At 35.4% G+C, this 26,741-nt stretch overlaps 1 protein-coding gene across 3 annotated transcripts in view; it reads right to left on the bottom strand.

The window, feature by feature from the left end:
* The window catches only part of CEP128 (centrosomal protein 128), a 437,869-nt gene that overhangs the window by 315,425 nt on the left and 95,703 nt on the right, over positions 1–26,741 (bottom strand). For all 3 annotated transcript variants that reach the window (XM_067728864.1, XM_067728857.1, XM_067728871.1), the window contains 3 exons: positions 18,754–18,828; positions 17,034–17,166; positions 10,658–10,809 (listed from right to left, as the gene is read on the bottom strand). In XM_067728864.1, coding sequence (XP_067584965.1) covers positions 10,658–10,809; positions 17,034–17,166; positions 18,754–18,828 — 360 coding nt within the window. The remainder of the gene's footprint in view (positions 1–10,657; positions 10,810–17,033; positions 17,167–18,753; positions 18,829–26,741) is intronic.

Genomic DNA, 26,741 nt, shown 5'->3' with positions numbered 1-26,741 from the left:
TAATTATGGGAACTGATGTCTTTTCTCTTCAAATATTGCTTCTGCCTCTCTCTTCTGCTTTTAAGATTCCAATTATATATACATTAGAACTTCAGAACTTTTCATTATGTCCCACCTATCTGTTATAAATGTTTCCATATTTTCCATCATTTGTCTCTCTGTGACTCAGAGTGGATATTTTTTTCCTAATTGGTACACTATTTCTCCCAAGGAGGAAGACTTCCGAAATGGCAATGTAAGGAGGTTAGCAGACCCTATTCCCAGCAAAACAACCAGTTAACTGGTAAAAATTATTTTAAAAAATAAAAACCATTTAAAACATCTGGAAATTGTCCTAAGAGCATAGAGCAAATAAAGAAACATTTATTTAAGAAAATCTATTAAATCTTGGTAAGAATAATGAGAGGCTGTGGCATCTCAGCCACAATCTATTCCAAGGTACGCTTCCTTAGCTCAGTGTGAATGAAGCAACACTCCAGGCAAGTATAGCCCAAGAAGACAGGGCTTCCCCTATGCCCAGCTCCCAGTCTAGGGCGACAAATTCACCCATAGACGGGCAGGCCCCCAGATCAGAATTGCAGAAGCTCTATCCCAAGAAGGCACAGCCAAAGGACAAGTCTCCTTTCCCCCAACCAACCCCCACTTGTAGGGCAAAAGGCATAGTACATCTAGATTGCCCCTGCCCAAGTTCACTCAATACAGTGAAGGATCCATAACAGAAGGGGCAAACTGTGAAGATCAGAGACTACCATTCCTACCCAACACCACACCTGAAGAGCTGGAGGATCACTCCAGAGGGAAACAAATTATAGTCCCTGAATTCAGCTCCAGTGCAGGGATGCAGAGGTTCTGCTGAGAAGGAGAGAGGTCATATGAACAGAAAGCTCAACAGCTCTGCTGTTATTTGTAACAGAGCATAAGAAAATTCATTTCTAAGGATGATGTCAAAAACAATGGCGATCTTGGGTGTGAGCAGTTAAGAGGCTGGTGGTTTCCATATCACTAGTAGGAACAAGTGAAACAACAGATCAGATAGAAGTTTAATAGAGAGAATCAAGTAAAGGATAGCTAAGGAGAGCTCTCTTGGGATCAGAGAATGCCCCAAAGACTGGCAACACCCTAGCCTTGCAAAGAGGCCCAACCTTAACTGAATCAGATTGTGGAGCAATTTATACCAAAGGGCACTGTCAAAAAAAAAAAAAAAAAAATCATCTAGCAGTTAGTGGAGAGGATAAAAGCTAAGTGAGATAACAACAAAGTCAGCCTAGCCAGAGCTGAATGGGAGGAGCAGGGAAATAGACAATCAAAGAGAGTCCAGCTAAAACAATAATCATCCCTGGTGGTCATGGAGGCTGTGCACATACCCAAGGCTACAAATATAAATGAAGCGTGTGACATAATAATGAAATCACTAAACCTGTAAAACTATGAAACCATTGTTTCAGATTTTCAATCACCAAATACCAATTTCTATTTGAAGATATTTCTGCTGTTTTGTCTTCTGATGACTCTTTGCCTTTATATATATATAATATATATAATATATAATAATAATATATAAACAATATAATATATATATTGTTCTGTCCTTGGAGGGTAGGAGCCATCTTGGTGCAGTAGGGATGGAGGAGCCTCATGCCCACTTCCAAAGGTTCAAGGCCCCAAGCCCATACCCCTGGTTCTCCATTTTAAGCCTCACAGTGATTCTGCCCACCCACACTGAAGAGGTCTGGTTTTTCTAGTGAATTGACACTTCAGTGCTAAATGCAAGTTCAGTGATTGTGCCTTTATTGAGGGCAATATTGATTTCATTTGTGTACACCCAGATCCTAGCACCAGACCCAACAGGCCCTTAATCAAAATTTATTGAATGAAATGACTGCATAAGTTTTTTTTCTCATTGCCAATTAGAAAATAGAAAAAACAGAACACAAAACCAGAAACCAAACCACATACTATATTATACATCCTAAGCATATATATGGATGGAGGCCTCATAAAATTCTTTAGAGAATTAAGAAAAAAAATAAAATTCTTTACAGAATTAAGAAAAAAAAATGTATCTAATCTTCCGTTAAACTCTACCTACCTATCCAGCTCTTAATTTAGTTATTATATATTTCAATACTCAGATTTCTAGTGATTCTTTTCATAATATCCTATTCTCTGCTAGGATTAAATATCTTATAACGTAATTTCTTAACATATTAATAACCATCAGTTAAAGTTGATTTCTGTTAACACCTATATCTGAATAGTCTATCTGCTGGTTTCTATCTCTTGCTTTTTTTTCTCTTGCTAAAAAGTAGTGTGGTTTTGTTTCCCGATCTGCCTGCTAAGTTTTGATTAAAGGCTAGACATTGTACGACAAATTATAGAAACAATATCAGGGCTCAGGATGATCATACCTTCTTCCCCAAAAGATTTACAGTTGACCCTTGAACAACACAGGGGTTTAATTCAAGTATAATTTATAGTTGGCCCTCGGTATCCATGGTTCCTCCACGTCCATGGATTCAACCAACCACAGATCATGTAGTACTGAAATATTTACTATTCAGAAATATCTGCATATAAGTGGACCCATGCAATTCAAACTCATGTTATTCAAGAGTCAACTGTACTTTTGTGTAAATGGGCAGTAAGGATAAGGACAGATAAAATCAAAGCAGATTCAAAGCTATGTTACAGTCTTTGTGACTGTTAGTATATTTTCAGTTCACCCAGACTCCTGAAGTTTAGCCCTTTGGGTATCCCAACTGAAACTGCAAGATGTTCACCGGGCTCCTCCTCTTCAATGGGCCTAAGCTCTGTTGTAAACTCTGCTCAATTTGCGATTCAGAACCCATTACAAGGGAAAATGATGCTAAGTGTCAGGCCCATCACTTTTTGCACTCCACTCCTTAACAGAATACTTGATCCCTCTTGTCCTTGTCCCCAGATAACTCTCTGATAACTTCAAACAGATTTTTTTAAATATATGTCTTCCCCAGCTTTTCTAGTTTTTCTTAGTGGGAGGTACTGTTCTTTAATCAGAATTGCCAAAAGTTTGCCTAATTTATAATCTTCTTTAAGGAAGAGCAAACAGTCTAACATTTTGTCATTACAGGTTCCCCCAAAATAAAAGATTGCATAATATAAACACATACTTCACCCAGTGAAGTACTAGAGACTAAATGCATTTAATAGATTTGAAAAAACTTGCTAACATTAACCTTTATGTTAGCCATGGATACTTATTAAAAACTAAAAGAATGTTTTCTCAGTGCATATGAATAATTTAATTTTCTTACAAAGATAATTCATACTATTTGAACATTTCCAAGAGTATAATGAACGTGCTGACTTTTCTGTGGTTTAAGGCTCAGTACAATCTCATTTCCACTTGTAGAAAGTTGCCTGAAAACAAACACCTAAAAAACAATTTAGTTTTCCACTTAAAATGATATGCTATCAAATTAAAATCACTCTAATGATAAGGTAACGATTAGGACTACAGGTATAATGCAAGAACAGTTAAAACTGGATTATTATAAAGTCTTCTTATCCCCCTTTTAATGGCATTTGTGGTAGTCAAGAAATGAATAACCATCAATTACAGAGGCAAGAACATTACCTCATTTGTTTCATATCACCCATTTTTCTAAAGCAAGTCCTTTAATCATTATTCCCAAGGCTATATTTTATCTTTATAATTGCTTTAAATATTAAACCTATAGCTAATATGTTTTTGATACGTCATTATTTTGTGAGGAATGTAAGTTTCTCCCTCTCTCACCACCACCTCAAGCATGCATGCACACACACGAACAAGCACACACACATCATATACACACAAAGAATCACAAAGGCCTACATATTCAATTTATAAGTAAAAAACGATGCAGAAATCATCATGATTTCAGAAAACAAAGAACTTGAAAATGGACATTTTTATTCCTAAATTATTTCTTTATTCACCACGTTCAAATGATAAGTTATAATAAATATTAGTGATAGTTTAAAAGCAAAATTAAAATGCTCATTCCACTTCTACTTTCTGGCTTTATGGAAATATTCGTTGCAACTCAGTTACAGAAAATAGAAAAACGGCCTTTCTTCACAACTCCTAAAATTCCTATTTTTTCCATATAGATGAAAGACCTTGGAATTAAGCTAAATCTTCCAGGAAGTGTAAAAGTTTGTTTAGTTTTAGAGTTTTTACTTGTACAGCATCTGTGCCAATAATCATCTTTTTTAAGAACTTGGAGTACAGTGCATCTACGGTCTTAGCAATTGTCCTAATGTGAGAGTTAATTTGGTTAATAATAGTGGCAGACTTGATCTCTACTAGGTTCCACAATTTGAGCCTTTCTCTATAAAGTTTTGCTACCAATATTTTTCTTTATAATCTAACCTGTATATTAAATATTACTTATTGCTCAGGTAATACCTTATTTTATAACATGCCCTTGGATAAGGAAGAAATTATTAAGATTTTAAAAAAAGAAGTACAATAGGAAATTACAGACAAGGTTATTAAGATGTCTAAGACCGCAGGTCTCTAAGAAGGGTTTAAAAGTAGTATTGAAGTGGGCATTACTGCATAGGAAAGTGGCCAGCTTTATATAAAAAAATGCAAAAATCAAAACAGTTTATCCTAAAAGCATGCATGAAAGGAACAATCTTCCTTCTGTTTCTACTGTACTAATCATAAAAATGTTATTATTGATTATCATTTATTTTCCACAATCTTCTCTCTTCTTAAAAGGAAATGCTGGCATTACAGTCCCAAGTTTCTGTTAATGAATAATCATGTCAGTTGTCACTCAATTATCACTTTCAAAACTTACTCTATATTATGTACAGCACCTTGCTTTTTCTTTGAAGTTCTTCATTGAATTTAAAAGTCAAATTTTTTTTTTTCCCCAAGAAGAGTAAGTTGATGGAACATGGAGGCTGAGATTAAATCAGGAGGAATCATTGATCAAGGATGCTTGGAATTCTTATGAATACAAATAGCCTATCAAGGTTAATGAGGTTCAACTCAAGTTTAGAAGAGAGAAAAACCGCACTTAGTATTTTTTATGCACATACAGATTTAAGGTCTTAGATAGAATTTGAAAAGTAAATTATGAAAACTCAAATGTAGCTTTCATTTGGATTTTTCACAAGCTATTTTCATTGTTTTTTCCCCAGTGTAGAACAACTGCTTAAAATATATATTCTGGATCAACAAAAACTAATGCAATTAGTGAGAAAGAGCAAAGGTCCCCCCTTGAATACTGACAACTCTTCCAGAAATTAATGTGCTTTTAAGGAATGACTGGACAACAAGTGTTAGCTTTGAAAATTAACCGTAAAATTTTTCTACAATATATTATTTCAGTCAACAAATATTAACTGAGTGCCTAAAATGGGTGAGACATTGTTTGCAGGGGTTGCGTAAAAGGATATTGAGATAAGACCTGGTTCTTACCCCATACTCATTTATGATTTGAAAAGGGTCTAAGTCTTTAATTCATAAGTGGCTCCCAGAATGCCACAAGTTTGAATTATAACATCAATGCATACTGGTAAATGGCCCAGAGCAAAATCTGTGCACAGCAACATATCAAAAGAAAATGTAAACAGAAGGTTAAGCATCAGAGTGGAAGCACAGGAGATTGTTAGAAAGACAGAAGAAATCAGTTCAACATACTCCAGGAATAAAGACAGAATCTGCTAAAGTAAACAGGATCTCTGGGTACAAGAATGCTATTAAAGAGAGGTAGAGGGTGGGGGAGCCTTACCATAGCCATGAACAAACAGTCCTTTAGACATCATTACTCTCTGATTCTGTGTTCACCAACAACTTTTTGGTTACTAATTCAGCTTTCTAAAATGTAGGTACAGAAAATTGGGAGACTGGTGCCCTGCACAAGAGAAGAGTGTATAAATATCCACGTAGGATTCCCACAGGGTACATCAATGAACTGGCACTCTTTTATATACTGTTCTCTTGCAAGTGTCACTATTAATCCTGGGTCACATTAATTCTAGGACACAGAAAACTCAAGTTTCCAGATGTCTTGTCCAGAGGACAAGACATTGAAAAATGGTATCTTTACCAAGGTAGGAACATCAAGGTCAGATTTGTCTTGGTGACAGGACCGCTTTCTTCTGCAGCCCCATTTCTCCTTTATTTCAACCTGCTTTGAAATTTTAAAGAAACATACCCAGATTACTTTAAGACAGTGTGAGATGGGTGCCATAAGATCCTCAGTGACATAGGCAAAAGGATGGTTCAGAAAGAAGGATTATCACTTGCAATGGATACAATCCAAGAAGGCTTCAGGGAGGAAAAGCTTTAGAATTTCCACAAAAAGAGGACACTAAGGAAACACTGAACAACTAGAACAACAAAAGATGGAAATGAGGACGGACGATAAAGAACAAATGAGTCTACAAGACTGTATAAAGTTCTGCAGGAGAGGTGTTAGGTCAAGGTTAAAGAGAAAGACATTAATGATCAAACAAACCACAAGAAAGGTTACTATTCAAATGTTCTTGGGCCTGATCAATAATCTCATTTATGCATCTTTTCTTACTTATATTTGATTTCTAAAAAAGCAACTAAAGGAGATTAATTTCCATTTTTTATGGAATGTATAAGGCAATACTCCGTACCACCAAAAGTAAAGCAGAGGCTAAATGTTTTTCAATTAAATTTCAATAAATTTTCCACTGTTAGAGATTAAATTGAGTGATCCATGACCTATATATATCTCTCACAAAGTCTATACTAGATGTCACTTTGAGAATAGCTTAGGAATAAAGATATTTAAAGGGCCTCCACAAGTATAAAAAATAAACAAGCCATAATCAGAAGTGTCACTAAATCTAAAACAACTGATATAAATTTAATTAATTATTTTACTGATAAAAATAAGAAAAATCAGGGAAAACTGATAAATGATAATTTCTTCCAGGATGAACAATGTCTTTTTGTGATATCCTTTTCAATGGAAATTAGGAAAAAAATATTTCATCCCCCAAAAGGAATTTCAATTATACTTGCAACAAACTCAAAGAACATTCTATGTCAATTTTAGAATATCATCTTCATAGAACAGGGAAATCTGAGGGGGTTTTGTTCATTGCTATGTCACCAGTAACTAGAACAGTGCCTGGCATGTAATAGATGGTCATTAACTATTTCATATGTGAGTAAATGTTCAATCTTTCTCTCCAATTGTGTTTCATATCCAAATCTATACAACCTATCCCAACTAACCCAAGAGAATTCCAACTCTTCTGGTAACACATGTGAAAATGTAAAAGAACTATTAATTTAGGACTTTAGGGAAAGCCAGCCTCTTTCAATGAGAGCATTATTACATTATAAATAATTTTTAAATGTCTACATGCTTGAGGTTTTTTCAATTTATTCCATAAATGGTAAATAAAAAGAAACAATGGGAAGGAAGGGAGAAGAGGAAGGAGGGAGGGAGGACAGACCAACATGTGGTTTTAAACAACTGAGCAAAGAGATTTTTCTACCTCTGGCATCATTAGCATAGTTTTTTTTTTTTTTAATATTTAACTTTGACAAAATAATCATATATTTTACCACATTTGTCAGCAGAATAAAAGGCTAAATAATTCTCATAAAAAACCTTTAAAAGTCCTACAATTACAACTGCTCTGAGAATATTTCTAGTAAGAATTTATTAAACATGTAGAGAGGAAGGCAAGATCAAGATGGCGGAGTAGGAAGACCTTCAGCTCACCTCCTCCCAAGGACACACGAAAACTACAACTACTTATAGAACAACTATCTCTGAGAATGACCTGAAGACTAGCAGAGTAGCTCTTCCACAATTAAGGATATAAAGAAAGAAAACCACACCAAGATAGGTAAAAGGGGAAGAGAAGTAATTTAGTCAGAACCCAGAAGGTCAGCCCCCAGCAGGTGACCCAAAAGAGAAAGGAGACGTCACAAACTCAGAGGTCCTCCCTAAGGAGGAAGGGGTTCAGTCCCAACTTCGGGTACCCCAGCCCTGCAGACTGGCACCTGGAACACAAGCCCCCGTAACTGGTTGTGAAAACCAGCAGGGCTTACAGCCAGGAGAGCTGGAGGGCTGTAGAAAACTGAGACTTTGCTCTTAAAGACTGGCAACACAAACTTACTCCAAGCCCCAGAACAGAGGCAGCAGAGTGACAAGTGCCTGACACCCTAGCTGTCCTGCCAAGACTGCCTCATCAGACCCCCCCAGCCCACATAATCCTCCCTCTTCAGTCCCCCACCAAGGCGGCAATCCCTGGCACAGCCCTGGAGAAGCCTTGGTTCATGCTGGGCTCCAACTCTAGCCCCTCCGGCTCCAGCTCCCTTGCCAAGGTGGTGGCCCTCTATGGGCCTTGGGCGAAGCCCCAGCCCACACGGCTCCAGCTCCAGCACCCCTACCACCAGGGAGCAGCCCCCAGTACACCCCAGGAGAGCTCAGGATCACTTCAGCACCAGCCCTTCCATAAAAGTCACTGGACATACATAGTCTGTATAAAGACACTCCTCCACAAGGACACATCTTCAAGGCATGGAGAGGTAACTGTTTCTCTTAATTCATGGAGACAAACACAGAAAGTCAAGCAAAATGAGAAGACTGAGGACTCTGTTCCAAACAAAAGAACAAAATAAAACCCCAGGGAAAAAAAACACAAAACTTTAATGAAATCAAGGTAAGTAATTTACTTGATACAGAGTTTAAAGCAATGATCATAAAAATGCTCACTGAACTTGGGAGAAGAACGGAAGAACACAATTAGAACTTCAAAAAAGAATTAGAAAATATAAAAAAGAAGGAATCAGAGGTGAAGAATACAATAACTGAAATGAAAAATACACTAGAGGTGATCAACTGCAGATGAGGTGATGCAGAAGAATATGTAAGCAACCTGGAAAACAGAATAGCTGAAATCACTAAGTCAGAACAGCAAAAAGAAAAGAGAATGTTTACAAATGAGGAGAGCTTAAGAGACCTCTAAGATAACATCAAGCATAGCAACATTCACATTATAGAGGTGCCAGAAGGAGAGGAGAAAGAAAGGGGTAGAAAATGTATTTGATGAAATAACGGCTGAAAATGTAACCTGCCGGAAGAAACAGACATCCAGGTCCAGGAAACAAAGAAAATCCCAAACACGATGAACCCAAAGAGATCCACACCAAGACACACCATAATTAAAACAGTAAAAGTTAAAGAGAGAATTTTAAAGGCAGCAAAAAAAAAAAAAAAAAATCAAGTCACATACAAGGGAAGCCCCATAAAGCTATCACCTGATTTCTCAGCAGAAACATTGCAGGCCAGAAGGGAGTGGCATGATATATTTTATTTAAAGTGATGAGAGGAAAAACACCTACAACCAAGGATACTCATGTGGCAAAGTTACTCAGAATTGAAGGAGAGAGAAAGAGTTTCCCAGACAAGCAAAAACTAAGAAGAGGTTAACACCACTAAACCAGCCTTCCAAGAAATGTTAAAGGAACTTCTTTAGGTGAAAAAGGAAAGGCCCTATAAAGGTAGGAAAATATATGAAAGGAAAAAACCTTACTGGTGAAGGAAAATATATAGTAAAGGCAGTGAATCAACCACTTAAAAAGCTAGTGGAAGGTTAAAAGACAAGTCAGAAAATCAACTGTAACTACAATAAACAGTTAAGGATACACAAAAAGATGTAAAATTTGACGTCAAAAACATAAAACGTGAGGGGGAATAAAAAATGTAGAGATTTTAGACTGTGTTTAAACTTAACTATCAGCTTAAAGCTAACTAATTAATTGATTAATTAATTAAAATACATTTTCCATTGATGCACAGACAAGATGAAAGAGAAACTCAGACTGCAGTAACATTAAATATTTCCTTGGGATTATATAAAGTTATATGCTTTTAACACCAATTTTCTACCTTTCATTATTATTCAGGAAATTCTTCAAATGTGGCAACTTATTACAATTAGAACACAACTTCCCTAATAAGAACAGAGTAAGACTGATACATATCTATTTCCAGACGTGTCCTCCATGTTTGATCTAATTTGCATAATTAAAATAGGAATTAAGCCATTTTCTTTTTATGAAGTTCTCTCCTTTGGTTTTTAATATTTTCTAATACTTATGCTATCTGTGCTAGATAAAAGGCAACCTGGAAATGGTAGCTGCCTAGTTACACTTCACTTATGGTTACCACATCATTCATGACTACTACACAACTCTAAATTGATGGAGGCATCACAACTCTACCTCATGGAAAACAGCTGGAGATTTGAAACCCTTTATGTTTCCAAAGAAAAAATATCAGTAATAACTTTTTGCTGTGCCTTCTGCCAGTTTCACCCCCCAAATAACTGTTCCTTCAAAGAAAAAAGGACCCTCTGTCTGAGGGATGGGCTCAATTGCTACTGGAACAAGAATATTTTCAAGTTTGATAGGTATCCTGACTTTGAGGTCCCAATGAAGAGAAATGAATTCATAGAAATTTTTGTATGTAATTAAAGTGCTCATCTATATAACATTACCTTATCTATATCCAAACTAGAGTTCATAAAACATCACAATCTTTATATTAAAATTTCATTAAGCAATTCTATGAAACAGAACTGAAGTCCTTTGAATACAGCTTAAAAACAGCAAAGTCACCTCTACTTGTGCTGCCAAATGTACTCTCTCCTTGTCTTTTCGCTCCAAGCACCGCTTCACTTCCTCTAACTCAGATGCCATTGCACTGAAGTTCAGCTGCACTCTCCAATCTGACATCTGCTTCTCCAGATCCTCTTTTTCCCGCTCAACCCCTTAAAAGAGAAAATGTAAAGCTTGATGGTTGTTCGTTACTCACAGGATAATGTACTTTCGAATGGTATGTTTTAATATTCTACCTAATACAATCCACTTATTGTCACTGTCACCCAACAGACTTCTCAGAATTTGTCATTCTATTGTTTCAAGTCTCACACAGTTTTCTAAAATATACACATTGTTGTGTCATCCAATATTATCACATTTTGATACTAAAGTGTTATCTGATTTCTAGTACAATTTATTTCAAGAAAATTCTATGCATTTTTTCTTTAATTTGCCTTACATTCCTATATTACCCCCAAACTCTAAAACAAAAATACTGAAAGAATTTTCAACTAAGCTTCTCCACCTAACTGAAGTTACTGAAGTTCACACAACAAAACACTTTTCTTGCAACGTAAACAAATGATGCTGCTAAATTTTGATTGTGTTATGACCTCTAATCTATTAATTCTGGAGACTACTACCTACAATTGTATCACTGAACAATATAAATTGACTTAGTATTTATTTTTAGTCCAACATGAAATACTTGGTATATGATGAACAGGGCACTGTTAACACCATCTTTTTCAAAGATAAATAACACAAAAATCCTTTTCTCAATGAGCTTGCACTCCAAGAATAGAAAGAAAACATAAAAATAAAGTACTTCCATGAATTTAAGATGTCAAAAATTGGAACATATATTATCAATTTAAAACTACTCTTTTTCTAGTAGCTTCCTTTCCAGAATAGGAAAGAAGGAAGGAGACACTAGCAAATCCAATTTATAGATCATGTGTAAGACACATGCTAACTTTAGAAATATTAAAATGTCAAAATTGCACATTTTGGATGAAAGATACATAGGTATTTTAATAGTATGATAAGAGCACTTATAGATACTAGACAAACAGTTCTCTATATCTGTATAATTTCTGTATAATAAATGGTTATTATACAAAAATAGTCCAAAGGATAGAATGATTAATTCTATCTTAATGAGAAACTGAGGTAGGAAAAACTGGTTACTATGGTAGTTCTAAAAAATAGATACCAAATTTCACCAAGCAAAGGAGATGAAGTTGGGGTGATATTTCAGGGAAAGGAAACAGCATAAAGCATAGAGGAACAATATTGGATTTCATATTCAGGTAACTGCACACACAGGAGTTCTACACAGCTAATACGTATGAGGGAGGGAAACAGGAGAGTCAGCAGGGAGTTATGCATTGCCAGGGAGCTTAGAAATTAGCCTACAGACCAGGAGTTAACAAACATTTCCTGTAAAGGGTCAGATAGTAAATATTTCAGCTATATGGTCTCTGTCACAACTACTTATCTCTGTTATTAAATTGCAAAAGTGACCTGGACAATGCATAAATGAATGGGAGGAGCTTTAGTCCAATGAAGTTTCTTTACAAAAACAGGGGGCGGTCTGGATTTGGCCCATGGGCCATACTCTGCCCACCCCTGCTAGGTCTTCAACGTGAAAATATGCATATTTTTTATGTGTAAATGTATTTATTCATTTGACAAATATACACATTCATTCATCTTATAAATACATTTTTTATTTTATAAATTTATATATGCATATGTGTGTGCATATATCTCTCTATAGTACCTATCTACATATAGACATAGACATGTTTCATGATATATATAACATTAGTGTATACATACATATACAAATTAACATTAGTATGAATATATTATACAAATTATGGAGATAATACATATGAATATGTGTATAAACACATACATATATGTATATTTATAAAACACATATGTATTTGGTGTGATGACATAATACTTTGATATGTTTCATAATATAGATATAAAACATGAGTGTGGATATATATAAATATATAGATATACACACATATATACATATATAATGAAACATTTATCAAAATTAAAATACTTAAAACATAAAGTATAAAATATAGTGTTACAAACACTCTCCTCCCACACCCAGTGGGTTATATGCTCCATTTTAAGGAACTCTTGCTACAAACAATGATGGGTCAGTACAGGATAGCAGTTAAGAGTTCAAGTCTGGGTAGAAAAAAGATTTGGTCTGCTACTTCCAGCAAATGTTAACTTTAAGCAAGGCACTCAATTTCTTTGTTCTTTAGTCTTTTTTTTAAGTCATTAAAATGGAAGTAAGAATATTCCCCCCTCATAGAATAGTTGTAAGAACTAAAGGAGACAGTGTAAAATGAGTAGCATAATGCCCTGTAAGAACTCAATAAATTATAATGAGAGGTTCTAATCAAGAGAATAACATGAAAGGTTTGTGTCTTAGAAGGGTCTCTTTAGTAGCAGTACAGAAGACAGATCACAGACAAGCTATTCAACAGAGTAAGACAAGTTAAGAGGGTAACAGAGATGAGATGAAGCATGCCTAAAATGGGCTAGGTAGAATAAGAAAGAAGCAACTTCAAGAGATATCAGGATCTACAAATAGACAGGACGTAGAGACTAATTAGATGGAGGTGAGAAGGAATAAGTTTGGATATTCTTTGTATTTTAGGCTTATCTGGATAAAGAATGATACGATCAATTAAGATAGGAAATAAAAACAGGTTTTGAGGAAAGGATGAATTCAGTTGTAAATCGGCTGACTGAGCATTCTGGAAAGGCATATATTGATGCCCAATGAACAACTCCATCTGGAGGGCTGAAGGTTAGGAGAGTGAGATGAGCCAGATTTAGGGATCATCGTTTGTAGGTGATAGCTAAGGCATAAGATTAAATAACAACCCCTAGGGAGAGGTACTAAGTGAGAAAAACCATAAATAGGATTCTAGGCAACAGAGGCATTTAAAAGGCAAACTGTAAAAAAAAGGAAAAGATTCAAATACAAAGACTGAAAGCAATTAAGACAGAAGAACCAGGAAAGAGTAGGAACAATGAAGTCAGTGGAAGAGTTCTAAGAGGAAACAAACAGGAGTCAAGTAAGGCAAGTAATGGAAAGATTCCTTTGAATTTGACAGAGAAGACCACTAGTAAACTAAGCAAAGTCAATTTTATAAGTAGAAGTGGAAGTCATTTCACAGTGGGTAGAGGAACAAACAGCAAGCAGAGCGTGATGAGTGTAATTTCTTATGTAGAATTTTTTAAAATAATACAAGTATTCTATAAAGATGAAAACTCTAGAATTGTTAAAAGAAGGTGAAAAAGTCCACTGTCACAATGACAAGAGAACTTTAAGGGTTTTTTTTTTAACCTGGGAAGTAGTTAAAAAAAAGAGATTCTTCTAGTCCTCAAAGACACCAAAAATAACTAGATTTTATGAGACAACAAAACATATAACAAATGTACCACAGGATCTTTTTCCAAACAAAATGAGAGTTCTTATGTGCATCTTTATGAAATTTTGATGAATAATCTAATACCTTATATTTTACTGTTAAAAATAAATTTTAAAGTATTTGATGTTAAAATATGATTAAATTACAACATCAAATGAAACTTAAGCGAACTTAATGGCATGCAAATATATTAGGATAGGTATGTCAAAATTTGCCATCCAGTGAAGATTTTCTGGCAATGTGGAAATTCTAACTTAGGCAACATATTGAGTTATGTGTAGGGAATCTGGGGAATTTGTAACATCAGATGCTTACAAGAGTTTCTACAGTAATTTAGGCATCTGAGTAAGAAGCATTAATATTTAAATAGTCTGAAATAGTCTACCAGAAACCATTATAAAATTTCAGTATCACCATTTCTGTTAAACACAAACTTTCAAAAAGAAATACATCCAGAGTAATTAAATTCCACAGCCTAAATCAATACCTCCACTGAAAAAGCATTCTAACAGTTTTCAAACACAAAGTCTTCCTAATCAACATAAGAAAAAGCCAGTCATATTGTTCATAACCACTTCTACAATGTGATTAAATTTCGCCACCAATCTCCAAGTAACAAAAAGATAGAATCTTAATTGTATGCATGTATTGGGGGAAAAAATGTGTGTGTGTGTGTACGAATCTGAAAAAAATTCCACTACTGCCTTGCTGTCTCTTTCTAAAAGAAAGACTCATGAGATAAGCAGGTCTGACAACAGAAATGGGTTTAAAAATCAAGAAGAGAAGACATTAAAATTGGATGCTAATATCAGCAAAAAACAAGTGAAATTTGAAATTAAAGACAATACCATTTACATTAGCATCCACAAAAAATTAAATACTTAGGTATAAATCTAACAAAATATATATGATGAAAACTACTAAACTCTGATGAAAGAAATCAAAGATTAACAAAATAAATGGAGAGATATTCCATGTTCATGGACAGAAAGATTCAATATTGGCAAAATGTCAGTTCTTCCCAACTTCATCAATAGAAGCAATGCAAGCGCAATCAAAATCCCAGCAAGTTATTTTTTGTATTTTGACAACCTGATTCTAAAGTTACATGGAATGGCAAAGAATCCAGAATAGCCAGTGCAGTATTGAAGGAGAAGAAAAGAATTAGAGGACTGACACTATCCAACAAAACAGTGTGGTACTGGCAAAAAAGAAAAAAAATGGTCAGGTAGATACATGGGACAGAATAGAGAGTCCAGAAGTAGGCCCACATAAAGACAGTCAACTGATCTTTGCCAAAGGAGCAAAGGCAATACAATGGAGAAAAGATAGTTTTTCAACAAATGGTGCTAGAACTGAAGGCCTGCATGCAAAAAAATGAATCTAGACACAGATCTTAAACCTTTCACAAAAATTAATTCAAAATAGATCACAGATTTAATATAAAATGCAAAATTATAAAACTCTTAGAAGATAAGAGAATGATTTGGGGTTTGGTGATGGCTTTTTAGATGCAACACCAAAGTCACAGAAAGAAATGACAAGCTGGACTTCATTAAAAATTTCAGCTCTGTGAAAGACATTGTCAAGAGAATGAAAAGACAAGCCACAGACTATGAGAAATTATTTGCAAAGACATATCTGATAAAGAACTGCTATCCAAAATATACAAAGGACTCTTAAAATTAACAATAAGAAAACAAACAAGAAACAAATAAGAATAAAACAATAAGAAAACCATACTAAGAAATGGGCCAAAGACTTTAATGAATATCTCACCAAAAAAAATACACATATGGCAAATAAGCATATGAATAGTGCTCCACACCACATGTTATCAGGGAAATGCAAATTAAAACAACAATGATATGCCACTACAAACCTATCTGAATGGCCAAAATCCAGAACACTGACAACTTCAAATGTTGACAAGGATACAGAACAACGGGAAATCTCATTCACTGCTGGTAGAGGGAAAAATGATATAGCCATTCTGGAAGACAGTTTGGAAGATTCTTACAAAACTAAACGTACTCTTGCCATATAGTCGAGCAATCACACTCTTTGGTATTTATCCAAAAGAGATGAAAACTTACATCCACACAAAAATCTGGACGCAGACATTTAGTTTACAGCAGTTGTATTCATAATCACCAAAACTTGTAAGCAACCAAGATGGACTTCTGTATGTGAACGGATAAATAAACAGTGGTACATCCAACAATGAAATATTATGCAGCGCTTTAAAAAAAAATTTTTTTTAAAGAGCTACCAAGCCATGAAAAGACATGGAGGAAACTTAGAGGCATATTACTAAGTAAAAGAAGCCAATCTGAAAAGGCTACACACTGTATGATTCCAATCATACTAGGTTCTGGGAAAGGCAAAACTATGGAAACAATAAAAAGATCAGTACTTGCCAGAAGTTAGGAGAGAGAGGGATGAATAATGAAAAACAGAGGATTTTTAAGACAGTGAAACTACTCTATGATACTATAATGGTGGATACATGTCATTATGTTTGTCCAATCCTGTAGAGCACACAACAAGAGTGAACCCTAATGTAAAATACAGACTTCGGATGACAATGATGTGTCAATGTAGGGTTCATCAGTTATAACAAGTGTACCACTGTGGAGAGGGGTGTTGATGGTGGGGGAAGCTGTGACATGTGGGAGCAGGGGTACATGGGAAATCTCTGTACCTTCTGCTCAATAGTGCTATAAACATAAAATTAAAAAATTAAGTCTGTTTTAAAAAAACTGGATGCTAAATTATGATTAACTTGGAAAACCTTGTAGTAGATCAAGAAACAGGATGAAAAGAATATATAACATAAGGAAAGTGACTCTGAAAATGGGAAATATTTAAGAAAGATCAAAAAAGCCCCAGACGTTTACAAATCAGAATGATACCTCTTCTAAACCTCCAGTCAACTTCTTGTTCGTCCTGATAGTCTGACTGTTGCTTGGAAATCTGAGATACTTGATGTACTAAGCCTTTTTGATCACCTTCTGCTTTCATGAGTTGTGTACGGAGTTCTTCTACCTAAATACACATAGTCAAAAATGAAATTTTATCAGTTTTAAAAGCAGGAAAAGAATAACTGAACTTACAAATTATTTTTCTAGGGAAAAAAAATTTACTTCCAATGGGCTACTGTAAGCACAAGTTGAAGCCAAGTTAATCTCCTTGTTATGCCAAGCACAGTGGAACAGTCTCTTGCTCCATTTCTTTATTCCTCCCATTCCTTCCACAAACAATGAATGTTCTTTCCCCTTCTCTGTGTCTACTGTGACAAAGAATTTGACCACACTTTTTTAAAATCCCTATTTTCACCTCAGTCCACTCTACTGTTATTAACCCAAACTACCTCCAATTAAGTACTATACATTTTTATATTTTTCACTTATTCTCTTTCATGTGAACATAGTCTATTGGTTGGTAAAGTCAAATGAAATGATCACAATTTAGCACACTGTGATATCAAAGTACTGCTCAAAATAAATAAGCAATAAAAGCTGTTGAAGAAACTATAAATTCCTTGAGGTAAGGTACCATTTTATTCTTCTTTGTATATCTGGAGACTAGCAAGCATGTCCACAATGACCTTTAAACAAGTCAGCAGTGGCAGAGACTCAGGTAAAGTCACAATGACAACTTTAACACATAAATCTCTTATTTCAAAAGATAAGATTAGAAATTACAAGGCAGAGTTCAAAAAAAAAATCAGAAGGAAATGAATACAAATATAAACTTCCAAAAAAGAAACTCTAAACTCTGCCAACATTAATTCCATTGGACCACTGGCTGCAAAACAAAGCCATTACACATTTTTAAACATTTTGTAAAACAGGAGCTACGGTGTTTCAGATGCTTCAGGATTAACTGTCAAAACGTAATACTCCTTCTGAACGTCTAAGATGTCTGACAACTTTGCCTGCCTAGCATATTATGTAGTGAGTTATGTAAGCCACACCTCAAAACAGAGGAAGTTACAATTGCAATTTATATTAAACACAGGCAGAAAGGTAGTTAGAAACCCACATGCCTTTACCCAATGTGTATAAAATGGCTATTTCAAGTTACTGAACTTTAGATATCAGAAGCACCAAACTCCTATTATTGGCTAATGGGCTGCAAAATGTTATGCTTTAAAATTAAGCCTTATCTCTGGTTAAAAGGAAGCAGGGCAGGTAGCAGCTTGAAAATGCGAATATAAGACAGTGATGCATTCAAAGTAACTTGAACATGCAAGGTTTGTTTTATGTATTTTACTTCCGCCTTCACTCTCTACGCCTCCTTGAATAAAATTAAGCTCCTGGGAAAATTTTATCTTACACATCCAGTCTCACTTTTACACTGGTTATGCTAAGAGAGATGATTCCTAAACTGGAAAAGCAATCAGCAAGATATGCTGTCACAGTGGGAACCTGGGCTGGTGTTTTACATTGGCTTTCTCTGAATCTTCCTGAAAGGATTTCATCTTTTGCTTATGTGTGTTAATATACATTCCTTAAGGAAAAATACTTCTAGATCTAAGGTTTTTTTCCCTTTCACAAAGACATTTAATAGGGAAAGAGACTCAATCCTGATTTAATTTAAAGCAGATTATCATAGCTTGCATAGACTTACCTGATGCAAAAGTGCTTCTCTGCTGCCTTCTGACTGATTCAATAACCTTCGAGATAGCTCCAATTCCTGTTCAAGCTAGAGTTTCAACAAAGAATAAGGAAAAATGTCCAATGGGGCAGAAAATAACTAAACTATTACAGGCTCAGTTTAAGAGGAGAAAAGTGAAAAAGTTTTCAGATTTTTACAGCTAACATAAAAGGAAAAATATCTTGCTATAAACATATATCAATGCTCCCATTAAAATAATGGTAATTAAATAACAAAAAGTGAACCAGACCAGACTGCAGGAGGTCTTGGCTCTAGTCAGTTCCATCTCAATTATGACCCCCATTTAAATCTCTTTTCCTTAGGCCTCCTGTCACCTCTAAATTAAGGATTTTATATTAGATAATCTGAGATCCCTTCAGTTCTAAATCATTTTAATGTAAATTCTGAAGCAGTTTTTTCTTTAAATTACTACATGTAGTATCATACGAACAAAATTAGAATAAAAATTTCAGGGACCCAATGACTCAAAGTGTATTTCATCCAATTGGTTATTTTTTATATTCTTAATATTCTTATATTCCTAATATTTCCAATATTCCTAACATTTCTAAAAATTTTAATCAGAATAAGATATTTTAAATTTCCCTAATAATATTGCCATTAGATAAGCATCCACAGAAAATGTGCCAGTTAGGTGACTAAATACCCTACAAAGTCAACCTGCTTCGCTTACCTCAAGCTGAAAAATATAACAGGATGTGAAGGGGAGAAGAATATGCCACTCCAAAATATGCCTCTTGGCACAAGTATTATTCTGAGCTGATGGCAATCAAAACCCAATAGATTCAGGAAAAGCTTTTTACCTTCCCCTAAATTGCATTTAAAAACTTAAAAAGGAGGTCGGTACCAGAAAGAGAGCTGTTACCAAAGATAACTTTCTATATCTGAAAGACCTCTTCACGGCAGGGCAAACATTTGTTTACCATACATATACCCTTCTCATCTTCCTGTGAACTGTGTTCCTCCCCTTTGAAGCCCCAAGCCCCTATTCCTTGCCTTAGTTCAGGATGGTAGATAAGCCTCAACTGCCTGGCTGTCTTTGAGTCTCATATTTTTATGGGGCTCCCATACATACAAAATTAAACTTGTTTTTCTCCTGTTAATCTGTTTTATGTCAATTTAATTATTATACCAGCCAAAGAACCTAGAAGGGTAAAGGGAAAATTATTTTTCCTCCCCTACAGATGGGACACTTTTGTTAAAAATCCACAGCTTACATATGCTGGACATGTTTGCACTTTGTAAGGGTAAGGCTGTTTTGTGAAATCACAAATTTATATTAAGATGTTATTAAGTGCTTAGATTTGTAACAGTTATCCTAAATTATCATTTCATTTGAACAAACTACTATCTATACATTAGTCTTTCAGAAATTGTACATGTGGAAGGTGTGACTATTAAGGAGTAGCATGAGGGAACACTGTGGTGATGGAACAGTTCTGTATTTTGACTATCGCGGCAATAAGATTGAGACTCATGAGATAAAACTGCATAGAAGTACACACACACAAACACACACAAATGAGTATACACATAAAGCTGGTGAAATCTGCATAAGCTCTGTGCATTGCAAGTGTCAATTTCCAGGTTTTGATGTTGGATGGCAATTATAGAAAACGTTATCACTAAGAATAACTGGCCCATGGTACATGTTGTTTTGCAACACCTATGAATCTATTATTATTTCAAAATAATTTTTTCATCCAGTTATGTAAGTTTTTTAAAAGTGTGCAGCAGCTCATAAAGTAACTATCACATATTTTTAAAAGTACAGTTGACCCTTGAACAACATGGGTTTGAACTGCACAAGTCCACTTATACACGGATTTTTTTTCACTCGTAAATACTACAGTACTATAGGATTGAATTCACATATGTGAAACCATGGCTAGAGAGAAACTGCAAATACGGAGAGCTGACTACATGTTATACTCGGATTTTTGACTGCACAGAGGGTCAGGGCACCTAAGCCCCCATTGTTCAAGGGCCAACTGTAAATCAACTATAAAGTACATGTGGAAGCAGAGAATCCACACAAAATATTATCTGACCTGTTCTCTTGTTTCTATAAATAAATAAAAAGGGAAGAAATCGCACTGAAGTCAACATGGTTTCAAAATCTACCAGGGTCCATACTGGTCATGTTTCCTGGGTAATATCAGCATCTACAACTCCCAAAGAGCAAACGTGATGACCTGATGTACCTTGCTTACCACCGTAAAGATAGCATGGACGCATCATGCAACCTTACATAGGTTGGTGAAATAAAATAAAGAAGGTAAGGGTAAATAGAAAAGGCAATACAGAGTAAAGAACATTATATCAGAAGCAAAATTTCACTTTATCATTCATTACCTTGGGCTTGGCCTTTAATCTACTCATTTGCAAACTGAAGAGAGTTGTTTGGCCTCTGAGTTACTTTCTAGCTCTAAAATGCTACGCTCTATAGCCTCACAGACATGAATTCATATCAAAGATACTTAATATTTAATGAGAATAGAGGATTTTTCGGAACTAGGCTGGTAACTGTTCCTATCTTCTATAACAAAAATGAATAGATACAAAATATTCAACCTTTAAAAAACAGGTCTTTCCCAACCCTACAGTAAAGTCAACCTCTTTAAATGTTCTCCAGCAAAGAATGGTCAAGTTTAATTCGCCTCTAGAAAAGGAGAGCGGCCAGGAGACAAGGTAGCGAACTACCTGTGTATGTTTCCAAGAGCAAGTAGCAGAGAGTGGCAGAGCCCTCAAGCCAAGTGACTCCACATCAAAACGTAAAGGCTTCACTGCACTCTAACAAAAAACCTCAGGGACACTTTCCAAGGTACTCAATGAATATCACTGACCCCAAACAGCATTACACTTGAAAAGTTAATTTTCAAAGGGGAGACAGCAGAAGCAAGAAGAACTACAATTCTGACCCTGTGGAAGGAAAACCACATTTACAGAAAGATAGACAAGATGAAAAGGCAGAGTACTTTGTACCAGATGAAGGAACAAGATAAAACCCCAGAAAAACAACTAAATGAAGTGGAGATAAGCAACCTTCCAGAAAAAGTATTCAGAATAACGATAGTGAAGATGATCCAGGACCTCAGAAAAAGAATGGAGGCAAAGATCAAGAAGATGCAAGAAATGTTTAACAAAGATCTAGAAGAATTAAAGAACAATCAAACAGGGATGAACAGCACAATAACTGAAATGAAAACTACAACAGAAGGAATCAATAGCAGTATAACTGAGGCAGAAGAACGGATAAGTGACCTGGAAGACAGAATGGTAGAATTCACTGCCACGGAACAGAATAAAGAAAAAGAATTAAAAGAAATGCAGACAGCCTAAGAGACCTCTGGGACAACATTAAATGCAACAACATTCGCATTATAGGGGTCCCAGAAGGAGAGGAGAGACACAGAAAGGACCCAAGAAAATATTTGAAGAGATTATGGTCGAACACTTCCCTTACATGGGAAAGGCAATAGCCACCCAAGTCCAGGGAGCAGAGAGAGTCCCAGGTAGGATAAATCCAAGAAGAAACATGCCAAGACACATAGTAATCAAATTGGTAAAAATTAAAGACAGAGAAAAATTACTGAAAGCAACAAGGGAAAAATGGCAACATACAACGGAACTCCCATAAAGTTAACAGCTGATTTCTCAGCAGAAACTCTACAAGCCAGAAGGGAGTGGCATGATATATTTACAGTGAAGAAAGGGAAGAACCTACAACCAAGATTACTCTACCCAGCAAGGATCTCATTCAGATTCAACAGAGAAATCAAAAGCTTTACAGACAAGCAAAAGCTAAGAGAATTCAGCACCACCAAACCAGCTCTACAACACATACTAAAGGAACTTCTCTAAGTGGGAAAAACAAGAGAAGAAAAGGACCTACAAAAAGAAACCCATAACAATTAAGAAAATGGTAATAGGAACATACATATCAATAATTACCTTAAACGTGAATGGATTAAATGCTCCAACCAAAAGACACAGGCTCACTGAAAGGATACAAAAACAAGACCCATATATATGCTGTCTACAGGAGACCCACTTCAGACCTAGGGACACATACAGAATGAAAGTGAGGGGACGGAAAAAGATATTCCATGCAAATGGAAATCAAAAGAAAGCTGGAGTAGCAATAATCATATCAGATAAAATAGACTTTAAAATAAAGAATGTAGCAAGAGACAAGGAAGGACACTACATAATGATCAAGGGATCAATCCAAGTAGAAGATATAATAATTATAAATATATATGCACCCAGCATAGGAGCACCTCAATACATAAGGCAACTGCTAACAGCTCTAAGAGAGGAAATCGACAGCAACACAATAACAGTGGAGGACTTTAACACCTCACTTACACCGATGGACAGGTCACCCAGACAGAAAATTTGTAAGGAAACACAAGCTTTAAATGACACAGTAGACCTGATAAATTTAATTGATATTTATAGGACATTCCATCCAAAAACAGCAGATTACACTTTCTTCTCAAGTGCACATGGAACATCCTCCAGAATAGATCACATCTTGGGTCACAAATCAAACCTCAATAAATGTAAGAAAACTGAAATCATATCAAGCATCTTTTAGAACCACAACACTATGAGATTAGAAATCAATTACAGGGGGAAAAAAGTAAAACACACACACACATGGAGGCTAAACAGTATGATACTAAATAACCAAGAGATCACTGAAGAAAGCAAAGAGGAAACCGAAAACTACCGGAGACAAATTACAACGAAAACACGACGATCCAAAACCTATGGGATGCAGCAAAAGCAGTTCTAAGAGGGAAGTATACACCTATACAAGCCTACCTCAAGACACAAGAAACATCTCAAATAAATAATCTAATCTTACACCTAAAGGAACTAGAGGAAGATGAACAAACAAATCCCAAAGTTAGTAGAAGGAAAGAAATCATAAAGATCACAGCAGAAATAAATGAAATAGAAACAAAGAAAACAATAGCAAAGATCAATAAAACTAAAACGTGGTTTTTTTTAGAAGATAAACAATATTGATAAACCTTTAGCCAGACTCATCAAGAAAAAGAGGGAGAGGACTCAAATCAGTAAAATGAGACATGAACAAGGAGAAGTTACAACAAACACTGCAGAAATACAAAGCATCATAAGAGACTACTCCAAGCAACTCTATGCCAAAAAAATGGACAACCTGGAAGAAATGGACAAATTCTTAGAAAGGTATAGCCTTTCAAGACTGAACCAGGAAGAAATAGAAAATATGAACAGACCAATGACAAGTAATGAAATTGAAACTGTGATTAAAAATCTTCCAACAAACAAAAGTGCAGGACCAGATGATTTCACAGGTAAATTCCATGAAACATTTAGAGAAGAGCTAACACCCATCCTTCTCAAACTCTTCCAAAAAATTTCAGAGGAAGGAATGCTCCCAAACTCATTCTATGAGGCCACCACCACCCTAATACCAAAACCAGACAAAGATACTACAAAAAAATAAAGTTACAGACCAATATCACTGATGAACATCAAAGCAAAAATCCTCAACAAAATACTAACAAACACACTGAAAGATCATACACCATGATCAAGTGGAATCTATCCCAGGGATGCAAGGATTCTTCAATATACACAAATCAATCAATGTGATACACCATATTAAAAAATTGAAGAATAAAAACGATATGATCATCTCAATAGATTCAGAAAAAGCTTTTGACAAAATTCAACACCCATTTATGATAAAAACTCTCCAGAAGGTGGGCACAGAGGGAACCTACCTCAACATAATAAAGGCTATATATGACAAACCCACAGCAAACATCATCTTCAATGGTGAAAAACTGTAAGCACTTCCTCTAAGATCAGGAAAAAGATAACAATGTCCACTCTCACCACTATTATTTAATATAGTTTTGGAAGTCCTGGCCACCACAGCAATCAGAGAAGAAAAAGAAATAAAAGGAATCCAAATGGGAAAAGAAGTAAAACTGTCACTGTTTGCAGATGACATGATACTATACATAGAGAATACTAAAGATGCCACCAGAAAACTACTATAGCTAACCAATGAATTTGGTAAACTTGCAGGATACAAAATTAATGCACAGAAATCTCTTGCATTCCTATACACTAACAAGGAAAGATCAGAAAGAGAAATTAGGGAAACAATCCCATTCACCATTGCAACAAAAAGAATAAAATACCTAGGAATAAACCTACTAAAGGAGGTAAAAGACCTGTACTCAGAAAACTATAAGACACTGATGAAATAAATCAAAGATGACACAAACAGATGGAGAGATATACCATGTTCTTGGATTGGAAGAATCAATATTGTGACAATGACTATACTACCCAAAGCAATCTACAGTTTCAATGCAATCCCTATCAACTTACCAGTGGCATTTTTCACAAAACTAGAACAAAAAATCTTAAAATTTGTTTGGAGACACAAAAGATCCCGAATAGCCAAAGCAGTCTTGAAGGAAAAAAATGGAGCTGGAGGAGTCATACTCCCTGACTTCACTATACTACCAAGCTACAGTAATCAAGAGAATATGGTACTGGCAGAAAAACAGAAATATAGTTCAGTGGAACAGGATAGAAAGCCCAGAGATAAACCTACACACCTACGGTCAACTAATCTATGACAAAGGAGGCAAGGATACATAATGGAGAAAAGACAGTCTCTTCAAGAAGTTGGTGCTGGGAAAACTGGACAGCTGCATGTAAAAGAATGAAATTAGAACATTCCCTAACACCATACACAAAAATAAACTCAAAATGGATTAAAGACCTAAATGTAAGACCGGACACTATGAAACTCTTAGAGGAAACCATAGGAAGAACACTCTCTGACGTAAATCACAGCAAGACCTTTTTTGATCTACTTCCTAGAGTAATGGAAATAAAAACAAAAATAAACAAATGGGACCTAACGAAACTTAAAAGCTTTTGCACAGCAAAGGAAACTACAAACAAGGTGAAAAGACAAACCTCAGAATGGGAGAAAATATTTGCAAATGAAGCAGTGGACAAAGGATTAACCTCCAAAATATATAAACAGCTCATGCAGCTCAATATTAAAAAAACAAACAACCCAATCAAAAAATGGGCAGAAGACCTAAATAGACAGTTCTCCAAAGAAGACATACAGACAGCCAAGAAGCACATGAAAAGCTGCTCAACATCACTAATTATTAGAGAAATGCAAATCAAAACTACAATGAGGTATCACCTCACACCAGTTAGAAAGGGCATCATCAGAAAATCTACAAACAACAAATGCTGGAGAGGGTGTGGAGAAAAGGGGACCTTCTTGCACTGTTGGTGGGAATGTAAATTGATACAGCCACTATGGAGAACAGTATGGAGGTTTCTTAAAATTAACTAAAAATAGAATTACCATATGACCCAGTAATCCCACTACTGGGCATATACCCAGAGAAAACCATAATTCAAAAAGACACATGCACCACAGTGTTCATTGCAGCACTATTTACGATTGCCAGGTCACGGAAGCAACCTAAATGCCCATCGACAGACGAATGGATAAAGAAGATGTGGTACATATATACAATGGAATATTATTCATCCATAAAAAGGAACAAAATTGGGTCATTTGTAGAGACGTGGATGGATCTAGAGACTGTCATACAGAGTGAAGTAAGTCAGAAAAACAAATATCATATATTAACGCATATATGTGGAACGTAGAAAAATGGTACAGATGAACCAGTTTGCAGGGCAGAAATTGAGGCACAGATGTAGAGAACAAACGTATGGAAACCAAGGGGATAATGGCAGGGGTGGTGGTTGTGGTGGGATGAATTGGGAGATTGGGATTGACATATATACACCAATATGTATTAAATAGATAAGTAATACGAACCTGCTGTATAAAAGATAAATTAAATGAAATTCAAAACTTTAAA

This window comes from Pseudorca crassidens, chromosome 1 (genome assembly GCF_039906515.1).
Source record: "Pseudorca crassidens isolate mPseCra1 chromosome 1, mPseCra1.hap1, whole genome shotgun sequence".
Lineage (NCBI taxonomy): Eukaryota > Metazoa > Chordata > Mammalia > Artiodactyla > Delphinidae > Pseudorca > Pseudorca crassidens.
The sequence above is the reverse complement of the archived record's forward strand: the minus strand, read 5'-3'. Positions and strand labels throughout refer to the sequence as shown.